Genomic DNA, 15651 nt, shown 5'->3' with positions numbered 1-15651 from the left:
TTTTCTCTTTGTAATTATGCCTGGGGGGGCCGTACATAGGACCTTCTCCCCCTTTACCTGCCTCCCTCCAGCCTCTGCAGAGTTAACTTTTTCACTCTTTTTGTATTCCTGGAGTGCCTCTTTCACTATTTTCAGCTGGCTTTGGGTATTTGTAGCCAGCACCTTCCAATTGTCTGCTCCCTTTTCCGTTTGTGCCTTTTCCTCTTTACATGAAGACAAGCGGAGGGAAGAATCCTTACATGCCTCCCACAACAACCAAATTGCTGCTGCATCTCTTTTGGCAGCACTAGAAGGTTTGTATATGAGGGTATACTGAGCCAATCTATCCTCTAGGTCCGAAATAGTGCAGACATCAGCTAGGGCTTGTTTAGTCCAAGGACTGTGCCCAAATTTTTGAAGGATTTGTTTAAAAGGTGTAATTTCTTTAACAAAAGGTGAGGTTGGAGTTCCTTCTGATTCCATTGCTCCCTCTGGTACTGGCTCACCCTGTTTTCTTTTAAACATCTTAACATGGATATTTCAATCTCTTTGTCACTGCTGGTATTACTTAGCAAGTGACACAGCCTAGATTCTGAAATCATAGCTTAATCTATGTGTTTTTCCCCTGCTACCTTCCCAGAGGCCAGCAGGTCCAGTTAACCTATTTCTCCCTGCTACCTTCTCGGAGGCCAGCAGGTCCGGTTAACCTGTTCTTCCCTGCTACCTTCTCAGAGGCCAGCAGGTCCCCTGCTACCTTCCCGGAGGCCAGCAAGTCTAGTTTAATCTGTTTTCCCTGCTACCTTCTCGGAGGCCAGCAGGTCCCCTGCTACCTTCTCGGAGGCCAGCAGGTCTGGTGTAATCTGTTTTTCCTGCTACCTTCTCAGAGGCCAGTAGGTCCCCTGCTACCTTCTCAGAGGCCAGCAGGTCTGGTTAACCTAATAGAAATGCCTAGCTCACTAGAGCTGGCGGTGTGCACACCAATATTTACAATAACTGAGGTTTTTTACCAATATTCCCCCTTTCGCATTTCTCCACCAAAATGTTATACCAATAAAATAAAAACCAGCAGGAACTTATTAAAGGGAAAAAGGCAAAATACCACATTTATTGTGAATACAGAAAGAATCCTAGTAAGCAGTTAGTTATAGCTATAACATTCCATTCAATCTCATATTCATTCACACACACACACACACACGTGTACGTTCTGCAAGGTTGTTACCATAGTTACCAGCCTTAGAGTTGCTCATGCCAAGCCGGTGGCCTGGACATGAGGAGGGAGCAGGGCCTTGTCAGATGCTCATCTGATGCTCCTGGAAGTTGGTTTGCAGAATCAGACCCCAAAGTTCTCACTTTTTAGAGTCTATTTTTATAGGAATTTCTTCCTATGCCAGTCTATGGGAATTGCTTCATCATGCTGTTGCTGAATCAATCAGCAGATAGCACATTCCTGACGGCTCCAAGATGTTATCTTGTTCTTTGGTTCTCCCATTCTTGAGGCTGTTGGGTGGATTCCAGTCTGCCCTCCGGGGGGTCCTCTGGTTATTTCCACTTGATGCCTTCTTCAACCAATGGACACTGGATTCTTAGGCTGGCACCTCCCTGATCATTCAGTTATTATCCACACCAAGCATCCATCCACATACATCCTCTATCTCTATTTTAATCACAATTGTTAATACAGAAAAGGGCGGGGAGTCTCTGGGTGCTGTTTCTGTTGTTAGAGTATTGCTTTGAGTCTCTCTCTCTGTGAATTGCTTTGAGAACAGACTCTGTCTTAGAATGTACTAACGCAATTAGCAGCTTGCAAGTTTCACACATAGAGGGAGAGAAACAGTACCAAAAACCAAGAGACCTCTTCATTAGTAATACCCTGGAATTGAAACTATGGGGAATCAAACTCATTTGTGATTTTAATACAGAACGTCTTTAATATGATCCAACAACAGTGCCAATGCTTAGTTCCATTCTTTACAGGTAACTATGTTCCTATTGAGTAAATATTAACTCTGCGTAGTCTCTGTACAGGGGGGAGAGGTTTTGTATACAGTACTGTATAGAGGCATTTTCAGGTGACTCTGGTTTACTGTTTACAAATTGAATTTGCTAGTGTCCTGTGAATTTTATATTCTGTGTATGAAATTATGTATTTAAACACTCCCTTGTAGCATAATAAAATTAAGTTACATTGCTGTCCAAGAACATGGAGTACAATTTACCAATTTGTAAAACTGAGATAACATCTTACAGTAAGAATAGTTATTCTCCTAAGAGCTGAGGCTACTCTATTTGTATACATTTCTGTGGTGACCTAGAATCCTATTTTCGATGTCTCCAACTCAAGGAATATTTCCAACACAACTCTGAACAACATACTAACCCATAGAGACCTTCGTACCAAGACTACAAAAAGAAGGATTCTGGGTGGATTCCTCCTGAAGGTCGAAACAACAGACTGGACTTCTGCATAGAGTGTTTCCGCCAATGTGCACGGGCTGAAATTGTGGAAAAGCAGCATCCCTTGCCCCATAACCTCAGCCGTGCAGAACACAGTGCCATCCACAGCTTCAGAAACAACTCTGACATCATAATCAAAAAGGCTGACAAAGGAGGTGCTGTCGTCATCATGAATAGGTCTACCAATGTGATATATGCCATCATGTGCCAGCAATGCCCCTCTGCCTACATTGGCCAAACTGGACAGTCTCTACATAAAAGAATAAATAGACACAAATCAGATGTCAAGAATTATAACATTCAAAAACCAGTCGGAGAACACTTCAATCTCTTTGGTCACTCGATTACAGACCGAAAAGTCGCAATTCTTCAACAAAAAAACTTCAAAAACAGACTCTGACAGACTGCTGAATTGGAATTAATTTGCAAACTGGATACAATTAACTTAGGCTTGAATAGAGACTGGGAGTGGATGGGTCATTACACAAAGTAAAACTATATTTCCCCATGTTTATTCCCCGCCCCCCTCTCCCCCACCTCCCCACTGTTCCTCAGATGTTCTTGTCAACTGCTGGAAATGGCCCACCTTGATTATCACTACAAAAGGTTCCCCCGCCCCCGCTCTCCTGCTGGTAATAGCTCACCTTACCTGATCACTCTCCTTACAGTGTGTATGGTAACACCCATTTATATATGTGTATATAAATCTCCCCACTGTATTTTCCACTGAATGCATCCGATGAAGTGAGCTGTAGCTCACAAAAGCTTATGCTCAAATAAATTGGTTACTCTCTAAGGTGCCACAAGTCCTCCTTTTCATAGAATCATAGAATATCAGGGTTAGAAGGGACCTCAGGAGGTCATCTAGTCCAACCCCCTGCTCAAAGCAGGACCAATCCCCAATTAAATTTTCTTTTTGCGGTTACAGACTAACACGGCTGCTACTCTGAAACCTGTACTCTATTTATGTATTTTCCTTGTATGTGCTCTGTACCTAGAGAATTAATTATTTTTTCATCCCTTTGTATGATAGATTTAGGTGTGTTACAAGTAAAGGTTTTAGAGAATCACTTGAGCCTATTCTAAACACCATATTTATAGTTAAGGGTCTACTTAAATCACAGAACAATCACACATTTTTTGCAGGTTGGTCATGGCATAAATAGCAAATTCGCAGATGTTTATGCGGTGACCAACCTACAGCGGATTTCTCCACAGCGTTTCTCAAACTGGGGGCCCCAACCCAAAAGAGGGTTGCAGGCCTGTTGCAGGGCGCTTATGGTACTGTCACCCTTACTCCAGCAGCCGTGCCGCCTGAAGCTGGGCGGCAGGAGAGTGGCAGCTACTGGCTGGGTGCCCAGTTCTGAAGGCAGCTCCCCCACCACCAGCAGCAGAGAAATAAGGGTGACATGGCATTGCCGGCCTTACTTCTGTGCTGCTGCTCCTGGTGGCGGCACTGCCTTCAGAGCTGGGTGCCCGGCCAGCAGCCACTGCTCTCCACTCTCCCTTCAGACTGGGCAGCCAGAGACCAGATTTTCATGGTACATGACTTGATTTTCATGGCCGTGAATTTGGTAGACCCCTATTTATTCATCTTCCAGTGTACCTCAACCATTTCCGTTTGCAGCATCCACTTCTAACTGATCCACAAAGGGCTCTTTGCAGTGATGAATACTACACAAATATTTGACACCAAAAATGACTGGTAATCACATCTGCAGTTCTCTTCCACAGATCATGATTCATTTGCTCTCAATAGGTAGAACCCAGGAGTTGCATTTCCCCCTGTCATTACCTGCTCCTCAGTAATGGCTAATCAGTTTTAAGATTTGGTATCTGCCAAACTGACATACTGTAAGGAAGGATAGTTACATGTCTGAATTGGGCATAAAGGAATCTGAATTTAAGGCATCTGGAAGAAAGGGCAAGTTACTCCAAGTTAGATTCTCCTCTGAAATTGACCTATAATCTTTATTACCCAAAGAATCCTCAAAATAGAGGAATCATCACCTCCTGTTCCTTAAATATCCCTCCCCATTACGTGACTGTTTCTCACGTGAAAGGCAACACTTTTATTCTTTGTTCCCCCTTCGTAATCATTTTAGTCTTCCCTAATTGCATGGAATTGAGTAAATTTCTACTGTGGATGTATGTGTTTTGTTGAATGGAATGTGTCTCATTGCATGTGCAGCAGGCTCATTAAAACCAATGTAAGTTCTGAGAACAGCTTGATGGTAGGCTTAGGCTTAATGGCTGCAGGGGTAAATTGGGATCTAGGGAGCATTAGTTGTTCGGAATTTTCTGTCTGATTATTGTATGTTTTCAGTCATAGAACTTTTTATTTTATTCACCAGCTTCCCTCAGCTTTCAGAGTTGTGTTTTCTTGGCTTCTTTCTTTCTTGATTCTGCAGTATTTTTGTATATGGAGGGCTTGAGTTAAATTTAAAAGGTCTTTCTCCACTGCTCATCCTACTTTTGCAAAATAAATGGCCATTCCAGCAAAGTGTTGACATCAATGTGAGTCATTGGGCAGCTAGTCGTATGCTTGGAGCCTATGTTTTATGTTGCATCTTCCTGACCTGCTGCTGCTATGTGCTACAAGGGCCTCTCCCCAAAACTTCCCCTTAGCCTGTGATGAACCTTGCATCCAGGGCAAGTATATCCTCGGCCATTAGGCACTGGGAGCCCATACGTTTGTTTTCCCATTCAAACAAAGCTGATTTCTCCTAACTAACCATGGGAGGAGGCAACACCGCTATATTAAATGCATTTGCTGGAAGTTTGTGTGTGTGTGGTTTCTTTATATTTGTTCCTGAAAACTATTCTAAGTATATTGGTAATAGTGTCCAGTTTTTGGGTTCTTATACTAAGTTTGGGTTAGGGGGCTGTAGGTTGTAGAGTTGTGGGAGGACTGCAGAAAATATTTTGGAAAATACCTGCCCTTTGATGTAATATGATGTGTTCAAAGGGCAAAAGATTTTTCTCTCTGAAGGTATTTTGATGACCCCTGAGGAAAAATACCGTCAGCCTGGGGTGATGAGTCAGAAAAGGGAACTCCCTCAAATGCAGAGAAATCACCCTAACCTTCCCTTCAGTTTGATCGCAGGATTTTCACAAGAGATTGAGAGGAAAAACCTCTGAGCATATCCCTGCTACATTTAATTCATTTGTAGTGTGAAATCTGAGCTTATATTTAATACCTCTGTACAGATCAGCCAAAAGTCAGGATTGTTCTATAAACGTTTTAATTTATTCAGAAGTATAACTACTTTATGTGATGCTTTGGATTATAAAGTATTGCAAATGCCGCACAGTCACGACCAAGGGCCAAATTCTTCTACTTCTTGTTGGTTTCAATGTTTTTTACACAACTGTAATTTGGTCCTGAGTGTGTCTCAGGGGTCTGGATAGTAAAACTCAACTCCTTTGTCCCCTTTAACTGAAAACGTATTCCTTAAGCATGAAATCAGCGTAAGGGAGTTTGCTGTTAAGTGATGACCACGTGAGGAGTTGGCACAGCCGGATTATTTACACAAGCAGGTATTTGTAGGGTGTATATACGGTCATTATATAGTTGCCCCATAAGTTGCCCTGTCTCTTTTCCTTCTGTCATTTGAATTACTTTTTCATATAAGTGACATATGAAAGATGTCAATGTCCATGTCTTAGTGAAAGACATGGAAGAATTTGGATAAACAAGAATACTTGGTCTGGAGGTTCAGTTAGAGCAAGTCTCTGCAGAAGTACTTAACGCATTTATCTCTTCTGAGTATATGATGAAAACCACTTATTATGGATAAAATTTTCAAAAGCTCCTAATTTTCATTGAAAGTCCAGGGGCCTTAGGAGCCTAGCTCACTTCTGAAAAATTAAGTGCTCTTGAAAATTTTACCCTATATGATTTGCTAATTAGTCACTACCCTGTGCCAGTATAAAAAGGAAAAAAAAAAATCACCATTGCAGAAAACAGTGTCTCTTTCCTCAATAAGATTTATCTTTAAGCAAAGAAACTGGTACATAGCTAGTTAAAACCACAAAGATCGGAAACCATACGTGATGTACAGCATTAAGCTGTAAATATACTATATGCACACTTCTGTAGTACCTTGAGGGTTGTCTTCTACAAGTGTCAAGGTAGTGCTATTACATAACATTTCCACTCCCTCCTGTGAAATATCAAAATGTGACTTACACAGATACCTCTCTGAAAGTTAACCCTTGTTTGGCATGAGTTTAGCTCATGGCAATATTGTCTGATGTGGCCCTGTCCTGTCACTCTTAGCGTTGCATTTCCTGTGTGAACACCCTTCTCTAACTCTGTCAGTCTGACAAGATGGATACAAAACAGCAACTCTCAATTCGCACCTCAGTATCGTCTTACAAACACTCCGCCGGGGCTGCCTGGTGGCTTTTTCTTCATTTTCTTTTTCTCTTTGCCTAAATTAGAGGCAGCCTCGCCTTCCTAAAAAGAGAATATAAAAGCCATTAAACTTCAGTCACTCACCTACACCTGCTTCCTTAGCAAGGGAGGATTTTAAACCACATAAACTCCTTTGAACAGTCACAAAATGCTGTCTTACAGGATAAGATATATAGTAATAGCCAGGATCATGGCTTATTCTAACACTCAGTTATTGAGCCTGTAGTTTGGAAAACAAGCCACTGGAATGACCGTTTTCTTATATCTCACTTTTCTTTCCTTCTTCCCCTCCAGCCACCCTTACCACCCCTGCCAGCAATGTCTTCACCCCTAACTAGCTGATCTGATCTGCCTGCCCCCCCACTATTTGCCTAAGGTGAGGCATGAAGCAGATGGAGGTGCCACCTCCCTATTAGACAACACTCCCTTTCTGGGATAGATACATCTACAGCTCACAGATGTTCAGCTTCATGCTCCTGTCATTTGTTTTAAGAGAGGGGTGAAGACTTGAAAAAGTGTAGTGGTGCAAACTGAACAGAACTTTTATTTCAGCTGTGGTGTGGTTCAGTGCTGGCTGCAGGGCACCAAGAAGCTTGCAGAGTATTCTGTAAGTGCCACAGATATAACACTTTTTTCTGAACAGTCATTAATACGTTGGTGTTTGTTGTTAACAACCAAGTCTCAATTTCAAACCCAAGCTTGTTCTTTTCATTAGATGCACTTAAAATACTGTAGACATTTGGGAACTTTCTGAAAAATTACCTGCTTTCTTTTTTTTTGTGCATCTTTTAAGTGAGAAGGTCAATTGCTGAGTGGGGACAACAGGGAGGTTTGTGTGGCACTCAGAGATTGCATTAACTCTGCGTATCCCAGAGACTGAAAGAGAACTGGGGCCTTAAGCAGTCTCTATTAAACCAGCGCAAGCACCCAATCCCTCAATGTTAGTGGAGCCGGAAATACCCCTGAAAGTTGAGTCAGGTGTATATCAAAAGGAAATAATAGCAAGAATATCGATTTCACAGGTAGCATTGTGACATTTTGATTCATGAGGCTATGGATAATACAAAGAATACAAATGTGGTACTTTAGTCAAGGTACAGCATGCCGACATTTACGGGGTCGGACAAGATGCTAGCAATGCTGCCCTGGTTTACTGCAGTACTTGGGATTGTCTCCATTGCCATCTACATTGGTTTTAATTCTGAAACCAAGCAGGAGGAGATGGGAAATTCCAAAGATGAAAGCTCAATCGCTCACCTCTGATGTGGGTTAGAGGTGGCAGAGTCCTCTTGTGGAGCATAGCAGTGTGAAACCAGAAAGGACCCCTCTGCCTGATGCAGAGGTGGATTTGAAAATGAATCTGCCTCAGTGAAAGAAGTTTCCGCTCCCCTGTCTGAGAAGCTATTGAAGTGGCTACCACTGTTAAACTGCAGCCCAATTGTGCCCTTTCAGAGAACTGATATAAGGGAGTAAAATATACCCCTCATGTAGCTGTACTGAGTGAAATGGACTGATGCAGCTGCTAGAGTAGCCCCAGGTTTTCCAAAACTCCCTGGTGAGCTGATGTCCTAGCCAATGCCCCGGGGTTGGGTCATGGAAGCAGAAAGTGATGGCTTTTCAGCAGCACTGGGGGGAGGGGGCAGCAGGCAAGGAGAGGAGCTTAGATGGGATGCAAAGGTCAGGGGCAGTTGTGTGGGAGCAGCCATGGGTGAGGGAGAGAAGGGGGGAAGCAGCCATGAAGCAGGAGACGGGGGGAGGGCGTGAGGGGAGTAGAAGCACTCATAAAGAGAGTAGTGTTGAGAGAAGCTAGTTGAATAGATGTGGGATTAGCTATGAGATAGAAAGCCTGGGGGTTAGTGAGAAATGGGACAGTTATGATTGCAGGTTATGCAGTTGGCTGAATGCAGTTATGAATGGGGCCTGTGGCATCGTGAGATTGAAGGAGACAGAGATTAGGGTTGGGCACAGACATGGAGCAATTTTATAGCCCTCAGTGGCTATGACATGAGTGGCATTTCCACATAAAACCCACTCCTTTTTAATTGCCCAGTCTTGCTGCCAGTCTCACCAGAGGCCATAGACAGAGACCCATGGAGACTGAGCTAACGTCTCACCACAAGAAACAGTGGGCAGCTCCAAGTTAGGGCTGAGGCTGGGACAGAGCACTGTGGGAAAGTTTCTGCTGCTGCAGTCTGTGCAATAGCTGCCTTGTGGGTAAATGAAGAACTCTGTCTCTGATGCTGTTAATCAGGCACCAGCATGAAATTGCGTATTGACGCTTGACAAAGATTGGGGTGCTGGTGAGTTGAGACCACTAGCTATCATGCGGAGAAAAACTGTCTCATTGTTTCCGTGTGATTCCCCCATCTGTCTGTATCCCCCTGTTGTTGTCTCTTTCTTATAGATAGATTATAGGCTCTTTGGGGCAGGGACTGTCTTTTGTTCTGTGTCTGTGCAGCGCCTAGCACCATGGGGTCCTGATCCATGCCTCAGAATCCTAGGTGCTATAATATACCAATAATATTATAGAAGTGAAAGCTCATGGTCAAATAAATTGGTTAGTCTCTAAGGTGCCAAGTACTCCTTTTCTTTTTGCGAATACAGACTAACACGGCTGCTACTCTGACACCAATGAATTAAATGTGATTTACAGAAAATAACTGAATATTCCTAACTGCAATTGTGATGTAATATTAGTCTCTGGCCAGCAGATGGCAGTGGAAGATTTAAACTAGGGGTTCATTTATATATGTGGAACTCTGCTGGCAAGTTTCAGGCAAGGATATGTGCACACAAAACAGTAGTGAAGCTACAGAGGGGTAGTACTTAGCCCTTCGGTCCCTGGGGATGAGAGTACTTTATTCCTCCTTAGCAGGCAAACAGGAGAGGTGGCAGCTGGGAATGTGGCTGTAGTCTATTTAGTTTACCCTATTCCTGACCCTTCAGTTCTCATTGCTTTGCAGAATGTTGTATTGAAAATGCATAACTCCTCTATAATGACAGGTTTTAGAGTAACAGCCGTGTTAGTCTGTATTCGCAAAAAGAAAAGGAGTACTTGTGGCACCTTAGAGACTAACCAATTTATTTGAGCATAAGCTTTTGTGAGCTACAGCTCACTTCATCGGATGCATACTGTGGAAAGTTTAGAAGATCTTTTTATATACACACAAAGCATGAAAAAATATCTCCTCCCACCCCACTCTCCTATTACCAGCAGGAGAGTTGGGTGAGGGGAGGTATTTTTTCATGCTTTGTGTGTATAAAAAGATCTTCTACACTTTCCACAGTATGCATCCGATGAAGTGAGCTGTAGCTCACGAAAGCTTATGCTCAGATAAATTGGTTAGTCTCTAAGGTGCCACAAGTACTCCTTTTCTTTTTGCGAACTCCTCTATAGTTGGTGGGAGGAAGCTGGAGCTTTAAGCTGCCTGAATGGGGAGTGCTGGGGCTTTGGCTACCTGAGAAGACAGATTTGGGATTATGCAGTAAACACATTATCTTTGTTTTTCTGTTACACTAACCACTACTGAAATAGTTAATGTTGAAATTTAAATTGCCACCACTGGCTTCAGAGTTAAGACATTGAAGCAGTTCACACCTGACTTAGCTGGTGTGGCAGGCTGTCTATGTGCTCCAGAATACAAAACCACAAAGATTTATAACTCTGTTTTTGTGGGAAAGGTTTTCTTTGCCTGCAGGGCTAGAAACTATGGGGGAAAGGGGGCAGAAAGCAAGGACTGTGGACAAGAGTTCTGTCGCAAGGGGTGGATTCTGTGCTATATGCCAGGGCTCCTACATAATTGTCTGTTGTTGTTGGGGACGAGGGGAGTTGGCTTTTTTCCCCGCATTTTCTGAAGCAGCCTGTGGGGCAATTATCATGTACCAGAGTTCAATGTTGTTCATATCTAGGGGGTTGGGTCCAGGCCTATGGCCAATACTAACATCAAGGAAGTCAGCTGTGCACTTGTCCGGCTACAAGTGGTGGCTGTAAGGAAGAGCAATCCTTTCTGTCTGAGCATCCTCTTTGCTCTTCGGAGATGCTGACCCAGGTGGACACAACAGATGCTGCTGGTGTCTTTGCAGCAACGGAGCTATATGTTGCTAATGAACCTTATACCTTTTCATGTTGTTTTTCACACGTTCCCCAAAGCAGTCACCTGAGGGCAGACACTCATCCCTGAGATGGTGGGTGTGAGCTGCAGTTTCTCCAGACACTCTTTAAGGTGGCTTGTCTCTGCTCGGTATTCATCTAGCTGACGCTCCAGCTTCTCTCGACGGACTCGCTCGTATTCCAGCTGGGCCTCCAGTTCTCTAACCATCCTGCCAAACGCAAAAATCAGGCAAGCCAACTCTGATGAAATGCTGTTAACCATGTCAGCTCCTGTCTCTGTTACTCTGTGGTGGCCCAAAAGGAGGGTCCAGGCACTATCCTGATGCTACAAGGCAAGATAGCTTATGGAGGCCTGGGGGTGATACACCTGGAACTGCCCTTCCTGCTGCTCCAGAAAGGAGTACTGGGTCCCCAGCACCTGCTGCTAACACTAGCATAAGTACAGGAAGGCCATATTCCAAACTTTGGTGGCCTTTTATCAGCTAAGATGATTATTTAAGCACTAATAGTGTGTTCTGTGTTGTAAAAGAGTTTAATGGAGACATGCTCCCTGCTCCAATGAGTGTGAAATCTCTTTGGGACTATGGAGGAAAAACTACACAATTAGCCAGTGCATGACCTCGCACCCTGGAGAACTCTAAATTGGAATCCTGCTCAGCTACTGCACTAGGTGGGGAGAAGAGAGAGAAGCTCTTTGCTGCTGTAACAAGCCCGGTCTACATAGATGTAAGCAGGGTCTGAATGAACTCTTCCCTGACATCTAGTGATGAGCTGTGGGGAGAAGACTTGAGGAACGGACCGTATTTACGTAAACACACCTATTCCAACTAGGAATGCAGCCGATGGAGCTGCTTTGCCAAAGTGATCAATTTTAACTGGTGATGAGTTACAAATCACTTTACATAAGATCGGCCATACTGGGTCAGACCAGCGGTCCATCTAGCCCAGTTTCCTGTCTTCTGACGGTGGCCAATTCCAGGTGCTTCTGAGGGTATGAACAGAACAGGTAGTCATCAAGTGATCCATCCCCTGTTCCAATTCCCAGCTTCTGGCAAACAGAGACTAGGGACATTTCAGAGCATGGTTTTGCATCTCTACCCATCCTGGCTAATAGCCATTGATGGACCTATCCTCTAGGAACTTATCTAGGTTGGCTGGTTTGTTGGTTTTTTGAATCCTGTTATAGTCTTGGCCTTCACAACAGCCTCTGGCAAAGAGTTCCACAGGTTGACTGTGCATTGTGTGAAAAAATACTTCCTTTTGTTTGTTTTAAACCTCCTGCCTCTTAATTTCATTTGGTGACCCCTGGTTCTTGTGTTATGAGATGGAGTAAATAACACTTCCTTATTTACTTTCTCCACACCAGTCATGATTTTATAGACCTGTATCATATCCCCCCTTAGTTGTCTCTTTTGCAAGCTAAGAAGTCCCAGTCTTATTAATCTCTCAGATGAAAGCTATTCCATACCCCTAATCATTTTTGTTGCCCTTTCCTGAACCTTTTCCAATTCCAATATATCTTTTTTGAGGTGGGATGACCACATCTGCACGCAGTATTCAAGATGTGAGCGTACCATGGATTTACATAGAGGCAATACGATATTGCCTCTGTTAAAGCATTGACGTATTGAAACCAGGAGTAATGAAATGTTGTTATTCTTATTGTACGAGTAAAGGGCATCAGAACTGTACTTAACCTGCCCCTGATTGAGGGGGTCACCCTAAATTGAACCTCACTCGTTAAGCAGGGGGTAGGGATAAACCCCAGTGAAGTGGAGAGAGAGTAGGGAGAGGTGTTTCTACCTGGCGGTGTTGGCTCTGCCTCAGGAGTTTTAGACACCAGTTGACCCTCCTCTCATCTCTCCACTGTTTAAAGACAGAACTGATTAGACTCAGTTGAGAACCTTGTTTTGTTCTGTAATCACTGGAGCTGAAATCACTTAGGCTATGTCTATGCTAGAGAGCCTACAGCATCACAGCTGTGCTGATGCAGGTGCACCGCTGTCAGATCTCTCCTGTAGCTGCTCTGTGCCAACGAGAAAGAGCTCTCCTGTTGACATAATAAAACCACCCCCATGGTAGCTACGTCAGCAGGAGAAGCTCTCCTACCAACACAGCGCTGTGTATAGTACCACTTATGCTGGCGAAACTTATGTTGCTCAAGGGATGTTTTTTCCACACCCTTGAGCGACATAAGTTTTGCCAATACAAGTGATAGTCTAGACATAGCCTTAGATCTGGTGTGGGACAATGGTGTGGTGAAAGAGACTGGACAGCCTGCTCTAGCAGTGAGATTCCCCGCTACCTGCTGACATCATGGAGAGCTGGGTTAAGTGGTGGAACTTCAGAACGTGAAGAGGCAGAAGAACAGCGGCCAGCAGAGGCAGAGATTGACAGTGGGGTCAGAGAGCAGCCAACAGCAGCCAGCAATGACAGCAGAGTGAACCGCGGCGATGTCAGCACAGAGACATCGCTCCATATCTTCCCCTCGCCCCATCTCGGGATGGGAGGTGAACTCACATGAACACACCCCTGAACTCTGGATCTTTGCTGACCAAGGACAGCAACTGTGAGTGGGGTGCAGTGGAGGGAGAGGACAGTGGCATGTTAGAGGAACATTTGGATGTCAGACTTTCACACCACAAGGTGAGAGACTGAAGCAAAGGACACTGCCCAACGTAGTCTGGGGTGGGTGTTTGCCCATGGTCCTGGGGTTTTGAATCGTGGCTGTGGGGTTTTCTCAAAGTAATGCTGGGTTCCTTTTCCCTTTTTATTAAAAATTTTCTTTGCGATACACAGACTCAGTGCTTGTGAGAGGGGAAGTACTGACGCTTAGAGGCAGCTGGGGGTTCTGGTTGGTTTTCCAGATTGCTGGGTGGGGGCTCAAGCCGGTTCTATTTTCTGTTGTTAGGAGAAATGCCTTGGCATTGAACCTGGCCCTTGTTGCTATCAACACCACCTGACAGAAGGGTTACATACGTAAAGACTAAATCACGTTCATGGGTGATAAGTCACTCAGAACCATCGGCTGTCATCACAGGCCCGAGCAGAAGGACAATAACCCTTCGTTGGCAGCAGACTAGTACTAAAGTTTATACTCAACATAGACCAACCACTAGAGGGCAACATCATCCCACACACTGGAGCAGACCTGACAGCCTGTAAAGCAGTGTTACCCAAACAGTAGGTTGCAGGAAGGGTCTAGGTCAGGAGTGGCCAAACTTCCTGACCCTCGGAGCTGCATACAACAAATCTTCAGAAGTTCGAGAGCTGGGGTGTGCCTGCCGGGGTTTGGGACCTCAGCCCCGCAGCAGCTGAAGTACCAAGCCCCAGCACGTGCACCCCATGGGGCAGAAGCCCGAGCCCCACCTCTCCACTCAGCAGAAGCCCCTACCCCACCACCCCACTGCAAGGCAAAGGTCCCAAGCTCCCCCCGCCCCCCAGGTCTGGTAGGTGGAGAATTGGGGGTGCATGGGGTGGCTCTGTGAGCCACACTTTAACAGTAAAAGAGCCACAGTTTGGCCACCCCTGGTCTAGGTGTTGCTCTCCCCGTGTGCTCTCATTTTGCGTGGGGAGTGGGACTGGGCAGCAGGAGCGTGGAGGAAGTGCCTCCAAGGCACGCACAGGCAGGGATAGGCTGTTGACTGTCCTATCATTGGCTTTGGCCACTTCCTCTGCACAGCTGCCCGCATCCCACTGCTCTCACTTCCCCTGAGCAGCAACAGCAGGGAGGAAGCGAGTGGATAGTCAGCAGCCTGGTAGCAATCACAGCCCAGCTGCAGGGAGAGGGGGACTGCAGAAACAGGTGGGCCTGGGGGAAGTCGAGCAGAGGCCTTGGAGGCTAGGCTGTGGTGGGAGAGAAACGGGTAATGATGGGTCCCCAAAAGGGACAAAATGCCGTTGATGGGTTGTCTTAGTAAAAAGTTTGGGAGCCTTAGAAGTACCTGCCAGGCTACATGCTCAGCTCCTGGCCACAACTAACAGGACAAGAAAAATAACTGCAGAACCAAAAGGTTCATACAAAATGGTGAAGGTTCTTCCAAACAGGTTCCTTAAACAATGGGCGCTCAGGTGGCAGACCTTGCATGGCAGTAGATGGTTCCCTTAAACTGTTTCCAAGTCTAAAGCTAAATCCCAAATGAAGGAAGAGATTCAAAGATGAACCAAAATGTGCATGTGGTTTACTATGGGTGAAGCTGCAGCAAGAGCTACTAAGCAATCCCTTTTTCAGTTTAGACATTCACATTTCATATCCTGTCATTCTTACTGTGACCAGCTGTCTAATGTCAAACTGAAACATCCGGTCTGAGTCTGTTCTCCCTCACGCAACCATGAATCAACACAATCACACTGGTGTACGTTAGAAACACACAGGCTCTGTAAATTTAAACAGGGAAGAAATATAGTAAGTATTATCCCCATTTTACAGAAGAAAGCACTGAGAGTTTGCCTGCCTGTCAGGTATGCTGAGCATCCACAGTTCCCACTGAAATCAAGTGAAGTGCAGATACTCAGCATGTCTGAAAATCAGGCCATAAGTGACTTGCTCTGCCACTATGATATTTGGGGCTGGGAACTTGGGGCAGGTATCCTGATGCCAAGTGCCTTGCTGACAAGTGTTGAACAGAAGGAGCCAGATTGTTGCCAAGTCTATATGCTGACAAGGGGGAACTATGTCCTGAAA

General features: G+C 44.9%; 2 protein-coding genes across 3 annotated transcripts in view; one reads left to right on the top strand and one right to left on the bottom strand.

Moving 5' to 3' along the window:
- Window positions 1-5215, top strand: part of CCDC90B (coiled-coil domain containing 90B) — a 28955-nt gene extending 23740 nt beyond the window's left edge. The window contains exon 10 of the transcript XR_012157916.1: window positions 2324-5215. The gene's annotated coding sequence lies outside the window, so the exon portion shown is untranslated. The remainder of the gene's footprint in view (window positions 1-2323) is intronic.
- Window positions 5216-6542: 1327 nt separating this feature from the next.
- Window positions 6543-15651, bottom strand: part of ANKRD42 (ankyrin repeat domain 42) — a 41868-nt gene continuing 32759 nt past the window's right edge. For both annotated transcript variants that reach the window (XM_073317214.1, XM_073317121.1), the window contains 2 exons: window positions 11014-11176; window positions 6543-6898 (listed from right to left, as the gene is read on the bottom strand). In XM_073317214.1, coding sequence (XP_073173315.1) covers window positions 6803-6898; window positions 11014-11176 — 259 coding nt within the window. In that variant the 3' untranslated portion in view covers window positions 6543-6802. The remainder of the gene's footprint in view (window positions 6899-11013; window positions 11177-15651) is intronic.

The sequence above is a fragment of the Lepidochelys kempii genome, chromosome 1 (genome assembly GCF_965140265.1).
Source record: "Lepidochelys kempii isolate rLepKem1 chromosome 1, rLepKem1.hap2, whole genome shotgun sequence".
Lineage (NCBI taxonomy): Eukaryota > Metazoa > Chordata > Testudines > Cheloniidae > Lepidochelys > Lepidochelys kempii.
The sequence above is the reverse complement of the archived record's forward strand: the minus strand, read 5'-3'. Positions and strand labels throughout refer to the sequence as shown.